At 46.3% G+C, this 9,643-nt stretch overlaps 1 protein-coding gene across 2 annotated transcripts; it reads right to left on the reverse strand.

Moving 5' to 3' along the window:
• Window positions 1–687: 687 nt before the first annotated feature.
• On the reverse strand, window positions 688–7,856 carry Nabp1 (nucleic acid binding protein 1). 2 transcript variants are annotated; one of them, XM_057758659.1, is made up of 6 exons: window positions 7,359–7,856; window positions 6,987–7,125; window positions 4,728–4,799; window positions 3,929–4,004; window positions 3,232–3,280; window positions 688–2,381 (listed from the first exon to the last, which is right to left on the reverse strand). In XM_057758659.1, the coding sequence occupies exons 1-6, from the start codon at window positions 7,447–7,449 to the stop codon at window positions 2,212–2,214; spliced, it is 597 nt and encodes a 198-aa protein (XP_057614642.1). In that variant the 5' UTR covers window positions 7,450–7,856; the 3' UTR covers window positions 688–2,211. The 2 variants fall into 2 exon arrangements, with proteins under 2 accessions (XP_057614642.1, XP_057614643.1); XM_057758660.1 differs by lacking the exon at window positions 7,359–7,856 and adding an exon at window positions 6,399–6,534 and having other exon boundaries at window positions 6,987–7,063.
• Between the last annotated feature and the right edge of the window lie 1,787 nt (window positions 7,857–9,643).

Below are 9,643 nucleotides of genomic sequence, written 5' to 3' on the forward strand. Positions count from 1 at the left end.
ATGGTTTTGGTTTCACTGGGTCTTGTTGAAAGGCGTGTTAGCGCTGGTAGCTGGTGGCGTCAGAGGAGGAAGGCGGACACTTTCTTCCATCACTTCCTGATGAGTGGCAGCCAAGCAGACTGGGAAGGCAATTAGTCATTACTGTTTGGATGTCACTTTGCTTTGGTTTTGGAAGTGTTCCTTAAGAAAAAAGAAACTTGTTAATACATCAAACCACAAAACATGTCAAATTACTGAGAGAAGCATCATTCGTAAGTAAAATCTTAGGCCATGTTCTACTTAATCTCAGTATCACAGAGCACACTGACACTTCCACATGGGGCCCGGTATTCCCTCTATTAACATTCTGACCATACGATTCGACTGATCATTTACCGGCAGTTACTGTCATTCCCTACATCCAAGTCCTAACTCCTCAGGAGTACCACTGCTGTTTTTCCTAATCACGACTTGCCTGGGTACCACAGGTTGGAAGAAAATGCAGTTGGAATGGAGGGTCCAACGATCCACACCTTACCATACTTCAATCTGTCAAAGTTCAAATCCTTTAGAATTACCTTTAACACCACATCTTCCCACACATAAAGATACTGCTGCTCCTACCTCTTAAAGTGTCGACATTAACTTGTAAATTATTTTTATTTAAAACATCTGTCGTTACAAAACACAAGCTTACTTTTACTCTTAGGTAACTTTTTTTGAAGCATTCAGCAGTGTAGACAAAAATCATAAAAAAAAAATCACAAAATAAAATTAGCTGTAATTATTAATGTAGGAACAAATGACCAACTATCTATAACATCAAGGCCCTGCACCTATAAACCATAGGTAAATTCCCTGCAGTTCCTCGACTGTTATGATAATCTCCACGAGGAGACTAGTACATTGCAAACTGAAAATCTGTTGAATGAATGAGAACAAAACCCGGCACAGACTGCACCAAAATGCTACAGAACCTTGATAGAAACTTACTTATTGGACCGTGTGTGAGGTGAGGGGAGAGCTGGGGAGCAGCCAGACCAAGGCTGCTGCAGCTTCAGGGAACTGAACTGTGTCCTCTCAGAACAAGACATTTACTCAAGAGGTAATACAGAACCAGGACACACAGCCCCCATCGTAACATCTGCAGTAGAGATGTACATACTTCTTAAGCCATTGCTAATAAGGCTGTGATTTGGGTTAGGAAACTAAAGCGCATACACATTCCTCTAGAAGAGAGGCCGTGCCCATCCCAGTGTCCTTCCTTCTACCTGATGACCTGTAACAGGTCGTCACATGGCTGTCATTTATCTACCACAAGTGTTTTGTTTTTAATAAGACCAGCCAGGGGTGCTGGTGCACAACTTCACCACAGCCCCTGGGCGAGGGAGACAGGAAGCTCTGGAGTTCAGAGACCCACGTGGTCTATGTGACGAGTTCCCACCCAGCCACGGCTACAGGAGACCCTATCTCCGGAGGACTACAGCTACTGCTGCGGTGTGATAACTCCCTCCAGTTCCACCGATACTCCACATGGTCGTTTCAGAAAGAAAACATTCAAGGACTCCGCTGTAAACTTTTCTTCAATGTTTGTAACAAATGGTAAGAACATTATCTTAAACAGTTTTCCTCTAAAGATAACTTGTTATATATTACACGTTTTATTCCATAATTCTGATAAAGAATCTGGGTCTCTGGTAATTAAACAAGAATGCAGGATGATTCCGTCCTTGGACAAATCTTAACGGCACAGTCACTCCAGGCAGTCAGTCACGGCTGGGTCACAAGCACTCAAACTGCTGCCAGCACTGGTCAGGCTTCTGGCTGGGGTGGAGATCACTTCAGCTGGACATAGCCCAGTTTAAGACAAAAGAACATTTTCCATGAAATGTTATGGTAAACATAACAAAATGTACGCACAAGACTCGCCAAGGTTATATAAAGCTGGTGTCTTAAGTAACTCACCCTTGAAACAGGGACAGGTTTTCAAGTGATACCCAGTTAAGTTCTTGCTCTAAAAATAAATGTTCCTGCTTTCAGAGTTTCTATTCTTCAATAGGATGTAACCGAGAAGCTTAACGCTTGCAGTAAAAACCAACCATTCTTAACAAACCAAAAATATACAAGGAAACCCGTAAGAGACAAACTTTTCACAGTTAACAATGAAAAAGTGCACTAAGTGTTCAAGTAGGGCAGGTAGTTTAGCAACTACATGTGTCTCTTTGGTTCAGGTCATCTTTTAAAGGCTCTCCTTGGATCCCTGGCATTACTGATTGTGGTCATGACTGTCTGACTACTACGAGCTTCTGGTAGCTGGGGATTGATGGGGTCCCGGCCATTGCTTCTACCAGTATATGGAAGATGATATCCTCTTGATTCAGGGCCAGTCTGAATACCATTTCCTGTGATAAGAATTCAAAAAAATTAGCATCATTTTCAGAAGTGGTCTATATTGTGCTACAGATACACAATCATTTAAAGGTCTTACACACAGTAAAAGTTTATAAATAGCACAGGAAACAAACACTTTTATTCTATAAGGAAAAAAGTGGGCTCCGGGCCTCTGTTTTACCAAATACATGACCTCGGTACGGAATGAACAGAAGGAAGAAAACCTAATGAGCAATAAAATCAGGAATAGAGAATAAAGAAAATCATTAACTGCCTGTACTGCAAATCAGAGGGGCAGAGAACTGTTTGAGTACTAGGGCTTGACGCAAACACAGTGTTCCAATGTGATAAAACTATTGGCAGACAGATTTTCCACAAGGTGAGCTGGTTACAAAAGCCTTCAGCTGCCCTAATGAACTGCGTTCGCAGAAGGATGCTTCCCCAAAGACACAGGCTCCGGCAATCATTGGCGAGGTCTGCGGGAGAAAGGTCGCTCTCACCAGCCCTTACTCTACAGCACCATTTTCCTGGACAGGTCCCAGTGCGCCAGAAGACCTAGCAATTCTGCACAGATTATCAACAGCCACTACATCATATATGCGTTTGTAAACACAGAAAAAAGATCTGTCTGAGGGTTACCAAAAAGTCTTCTTACTAATCAAGAGAGCAGGGTTTAAATACAGAGGGTGCTCAACACTTGGCCTGGACAAGCACCCTCTAACTTCTACAGAATCACTTATTTGAGTGTCCTTGCTCACCCTAGAGTTCCCATTTAACACAAACTAGAGAGAATTTTCCCTTTATGTTTTTCATAGGTCCCGGAATGTTTGCACGTCATCACAAACATGGACAAAGTCTTACCCAGTGGTCCAAACGCACTGACGCTCGCTTTATCCTTCTCATTCTGCACCTGAAACAAGTTTTAAGTTCGGCAAATGAAGACAGAAGTAACACACGTAGAAAATAATTTCTTTTTTTTTTTATTACTTTTAAGGCTTCAAAAGTGATTTTCCACGATATTTAATGATCTGTCTAAGTCCATGCAATGTTAAGGCATTCAGAAATCTTACCCAAGCTTAATAGCTTTTATTACACCCAGTATTTCCTGATTATTACCTTTACTCTGCAAAATACTAAACAGCACATCTATCTGTTGTTACAAAGCATACGGACTCACAGAATCTATGGAATAAAAGCTACTTTAGAGATTTCTTCTGTTGAGCCAGGGTCTCATAGACCCCAACTCTTCAAACTCGCTATGTAGCTAAGGATGACTTTGACCTTTCCTCCTATCTCCAACCTCCTGAGAAACAGGACTTCAGGCCTGCACCACCACGCCAGTCTGGTAAAGAACTGGGGAGCGGAGCCCAGGGGGGACGGAGCCCAGGAGGGCGGAGCCCAGGCCTTCATGCATGCTAGGCAAGAAGTCTATCCATTGAGCCAAATCCCCTCAAGATTGCTTCACAATTCCTTTCATCACAGTTTGGACATCAGAGGTTTATCTTACCGACAGAATTAACTCAATCATAAAAATATACCATGTACTTGGATTAATTACCGTTTTGTTCTGCTGCCCTCTGTAATCTGGGTTTGGCTCACTGAAATTCGGCACTTCTGAATACACCATACAAAATCTGCAACAAAGCAAAGGCCAAATAGAATGACTTCCAAATGTTTTTTGTATAACCTCCTTAACTTTCAAGAATGAAAACCTTCGGTGTCAAAGAATTACCTTAACGTTAGCAAGCTAATCCAATTAATTTGTGATGAAAAAAAAATCCCCTAAATAACTATATCCTGTATTAACACCCAATTATTTGATTCTCTCACAATCCCTCTTGTTCACCGTGAATCTGCAAAGAGACTCAAAGGCAAAGAATAACTTCTACATGACTAAGATAGATAATTGGCTATCAAGCCGCCACGTCAGCCCAGGGCTTCTGTCACTGACAACACAACTTGGCACCCTGTTCACACAGGGTTTCCTTAGCTCTTCAACTCTAAAAAGAAACTAGACCTAGTTTGGAACCGTCTTAAATTGACCCCAACAAAGACGAGCCACCAGTGAGTGGGTGACTTCCTGTGGTTCTTCCCTGAGCTGATCCCCACTACCGCAACATCTCTGTATGCATGACATCTAGCCAGATCCTGTAATCCCTAACACAGGACACTAAAGGAAGGGCCAGCCCCACTGGGGCTGCTCTCAACACACCTGAGTACTGACAGGGTTTAATCCAGTGACCTCCCTACAGCATGAATCAAGTGTCCAAGGCTAATTAGGCAGTTTAGAGTTTGCACCAATTATTCTGCTGACATTATTTGAAACTTAGTCACACAAGATGTATTTCAATACTCACTCTCCAATTTTTTGAAGTTCACCGCCTCTTCCAGTATATAGTGTCAGACATCCTTTCCACATTGATGCATACCTGGGGGGGAGATAGATCGGGTTTTCAGAAGAATGTAGAGCTCTATTTCATTTCCAGTGTATTTCTGTGTTAGATACAAGTGCAAATCAACCTTTCTACCCACCGTGTCCAGTCAAATATAGCCCGTGTAACTCTTCTGAGAAATGATACAAAGAAAATTCTCCTGCCACATTATGACGTAATCATCTCAACTATAACCCTAGGAGAAAGTGTTGAGCACTGCTACAGACTGAACCCAGGCCTTCCTTACATAGACTCGGCAAGCACTCAGCCACTAAGCTAGGTTCCCAGATCCTGCTTTTAATAAAAGCTTTATATTCAGAAAGCTCCCTAAGCTGTGCAGGCTGGGCTTGACCTTGCTCTGTCACCCAGTAGCCCTAGCCACTTCCTGTGGCAGCCTCGGGAGGAACTGGAAAGCCAGGCGTGGGGCTAGCTAAAGGAAGGCGAGCTGACCTGACCGGGAAGGCTGAAGCAGGAAGAACTCAACACAGACACTCAATTTCCGCTGCCAGAAGCTCCTCCTCAAGAGCCCACTTTAACTCCTCTGTTGTCTGGCTTTCCTCTCCCTTCCTCTTCCCCTTAACTGAGCTCTGCATGGAGAAGTCTACAGAGCGTAGAAAATGCGTGTTTGCCTCTAAACGTGTGATGCAGAGGATCTTACAAGCGTCCCTTCTGCTGAAATTAGGTGCCTGTGTTTTAAAATAATTTTAACTGCAGTCCAACAGTTTGAGACAGTGTGGCATTTTCCTCTAAAAGATAATGTGGAGAACTTGACCGGTGAGAGCGAGTCCTCACTGAGAGCAAAGCAGCTCCCCTGTGCCAACTACGGATAATTCAGGCACAGCAGTGTGTGTTTCCCCAGAACAGCACGTCTCTCGCCTCCAGAATCAGACCAAAGTCTGGGTTTTCAATGTTTCTTTGTTCAACCACCAATGTTACCTCATGGCTTAAATATGGCCTATAATAGATATTTACTGCTATCATTATTGTTGTGGTTGTTATGGTCTTCACCATAGCCTCCAAAGAAGGAATTCTTCTTGGCCGAAGTGACAAAGATGTAATGTCGTGTCACAATGACTCAGTGTTTGAGAATAAGATGTCTGAGTCCTGACTCTCACTTCCTGCTTTGATGACACTCTACCTCACTTCCTGAAAATGCTGCAAGGCCTGCACCACAGTGTCAAAGAGCTCCTGCCCGGGGAACTTAGGCTTCTCTGAGCCAACATCAAGTGCCAACTATCTTCCTGGTAGTGACCAGTAAAATCAGTACAATTCTCATCACGTAGGCTTTCAGATTTCTACGATTCTTTTCTGGCCTTTTCTTAAGACTAACATTTGGGGAAAAGTGTAAAAGTTGATGAAAAACAGTGCTCCACCTCTGTAGCCAACAGTCTGCCAACTAAAGATTCTGAAGGTATCAGACACAGTCTGCCACTTGCTGTGCATTTTGGGTTTCTTGGGGGGCAGGTAAGAACACTGATCTTACAGAAGAAATCATTTTCACAATCATTTGAGACACGGTCTTCACCTTTTCTGAGTACAAATATGACCACAGAAAATGTTAAGTTCAAGCTAGGACTCAGATGGCAGAATGCTTGCCTGACATGCAGGAGGCCTCTGGCTCATCCCCAGGACATTTGGGTACATGCCTGTAATCCCACCACCTGGGCAGTGGAGGCAGGTAGGTCAGAGGTTCAAGCTCTTTCTCCTGGACATCTTAAAGTTCAAAAACAACCTGGAATACAGGAGACACTGTTTCCAAAAACGGAAGATAAAAGAGCAAAATTCCCAGCTACTGAGTTTATGCCCATACCACCTAAACAAAAACTGTTGACAGGATTTCAAGGCACTAAAAAGGGAAGGATTTGGAAGACACTGTATCAAATGTATGAACCGATCATAAAGGTAGTGCAGTCTTAATAGCCTACTAAAAAGGCTCACGAACTCACATACAGTATTTTTAAAAAATACAACGAACCTTTCGAATTAGAGGTGAGGAGTTAGTTCTGTACCTGAAATACGCTTAGCCGCAAAAGGTGAGCTGAGGCCAATTCTGCCCACCAACAACAGCTCACAGCTTCTTGAAGTGGCCCATGCAAGAGCCAGGCAACTTAAGAACTTTGAGAACTTGGCAGGACCCCATAACCCGGCCAACACCACACCTAACCCCAATTTATGCACACCTACCCTCTGGTCAACCGAATAATATCCCCAGTCTGTATGAGCCCTCCGATCTCATCCCACACAGAAATAGTGATGCTGCCCGTTCTATCAGCTACTTTGCAGGATCTCACTTCATGGCCGTCTTTGGTTTTGGTCACGCGTCCTGTGAAGATTTATAAAAATCCAAAGGTGGGGGGGAGAGATGTGTTAGATAACGAGGCCGTTCAGGGCAGCTGCCTCACCCTCCTAGGACACGGTACAGGGCTGGCTTCTGTCCCGGGGCAGAAACAGAGTTCGGCCTAGGGCGGCTGGGAGCACGTGGGGGTGCGGGCGGGGGTGGGGGGGGGAGAAGTCCGAGCGCTCGAGGGCGTGGGGCGGGCTGCGGACCCCACTTACCTATCTCCAGGACAATAAAGACGACATTTAAGTTTTTCAGTCCGGCCTTAATGTCTTTTATAAAAAGCGGAGGGTCGTTGACCCCAAGCATACTGAGGCAGGTGCGGCTACGCTGGGCAAAGCTTCCCACCCTCCGGGGCCAAGGGGCAGAGCCGGGGGAGGGGGAGCAACCTGGGGCGGGGCTGGTGACCGGGGTCAGAAGCGGTTAGGCAAGGGCCGGGGAGACCAGCCCTGGAGGCACCAAGCCAAAAGGAAGGAAAAAGAAAAAAAAAAAAAAAACCGCTCACAAGTTCCAAAATCAAAAAGACGACGCACTCCGCACACCGAGTGGGCGGCGAGCAAACAAGGGTGCGGACTGCCGCCGCCTGGGCTAAGGTTAAGAGGCAGCCGGGGACCGCCCTGCCCGAGTCTCGCTGTCCCTCGCACAACACACGCACACACGCGCGTGCCCCTTCGGGCTCAGGCTCCGGGAAGAGACCGCGACAGCAAAACTGCAAAGCAGCCGATCAAACGCGCAACCAGAGACTGCCGAGCGCGCCCTCCGGCCGGCTTTATTACTCCCTCGCTCCGCCCATTTTATGGCGTCACGCGACGTCGCCACGCCCACCAGCCCGCCTACTCGGAGCGCCCAGGCCGAGCGCGGCCGCCCTAGCTCCGCCCCAGCCGCGCAAGCCACGCCCCCTGCCACGCAAGTCACGCCCCGGCGACCGGCGACCGGCCACACCCTCCTCTCCCCGGCCGGCTCGCGAAGGTCTTCCGGGTTCCCTTCGAGCCGGGGCTTTGGCCACTCGCTCAGAGCTTGGGCTTCTTGTCCCTGCCTTCGGAGGACTTCAGTCCTCCAGCCTGGCCCTTTCGCACCGCGATCCCGTGGAACGCTGCCGTCTCGGACCCCGTGGGTAGAGCAAGTGTGCGGTTGAGAAGGAAACGGGGCTCGGGAGAGTGGGCGAGCAGGATCGAGGAGCCAGGCCCAAGCTTCCCACCCGAAGGGAGCTCGCCCACCAACTTCCCTCCTTTAGGCGTGTTTAAAATTGGGATCCAGAAAAACGAGGTTGTCTCTTACAGTAACTTGTAAGCCTCTTTGCATGCTGATAATAATAATAATAATAATAATAATAATAATAATAATAATAATAGAGCAAGGTGTGGCCAGAAGTTTGGAGAGGTGGCTAACCATTTCCTCAGTTCTCAACCATTTGCCCTCATAAAGAATTGGGCTGAACCATGGCGGCTCATGTCTTTAATTCCAGCACTTGGGGAGGCAGAGATGGGCACATTTTACAGAGGCAGTGCCAGGACAGGCTTCAAAGCTACACAGGGAAACCCCGTCTTAGAAAACCAAATTAATTAATTAATTAATTAATTAATTAAGGGAGACTGCTCAGAATTATATACACATTTTATAAAGAGGACCTGAATACTTGAACCAGGCCCAGCACGGGTCTGGACCAGATGGGGTCCCATCGCCCAGAGGGGAAGTGGGCGCAGGCTCCCATCCCAAACCCAGAAGCTACCTCCGACCGATAACTGCTCACAAATGAAAAGTTCTCTCCAACAGAGTCTCTCTGGTGTTACAAACCACTCTTGAGGCCAAGCCCTATGCCCAGCAGTAGGTGACCAACACAAAACCAGCCGGTGGCATTTTTGGATGTTCATTGTCAGGGCTTTTCTTATTTTAACCTTAAAGGTCATTTTCATTTTTTTATGGTTTCTGGTTATGTGGTTTTGTGGGATTCCTGTGTGCGAATGTGTGTCTCTGTGGCCGTAGGTGTTTCTTGTGCTTTTTCTTTGGCTCTAACCCCCGCCCCCCCCCATTGGTTTGTTTTCTTCTATTTGATTTATTTTATTACTACTTTCCAGATGCCTGTTTGTTTTCTAACTAGAGAAAGAGAAGGAGTGGATTTGGATGGGAGGGGAGGTTGGGAGGACCTAGGAGGAGCTGGGGAAGGAAAACCATAATCAGAATATACTGTATGAAAAAAAAAGCTATATTCAATAAAAGAACACACACACAGCCAAAAAAGAGAAAAGAAAGCCCTGTAAGAAGCAGAAGCAACTGTGGAGGCTGGCCCTGCCCTTCCCTGCCCTACCTCCCGGGACACACTCAGCTGATCCTCTCTCACTTCCTCCCCCTGCACGGAGTTTCCCCCCTGAACATGGCAGCCTCTTTCTCTCTAACCCAAAGGCAGCACTGAGAAACTGCAGCAAGAAAAACACAGTTCAGTGGAGGACAGTGGGTTTCGGCTACTCCTAAGTCAGTCCCCAAAGATAATGATTGACAGGAAAGA

The sequence above is a fragment of the Chionomys nivalis genome, chromosome 26 (assembly GCF_950005125.1).
Source record: "Chionomys nivalis chromosome 26, mChiNiv1.1, whole genome shotgun sequence".
Classification (NCBI taxonomy): Eukaryota; Metazoa; Chordata; class Mammalia; order Rodentia; family Cricetidae; genus Chionomys; species Chionomys nivalis.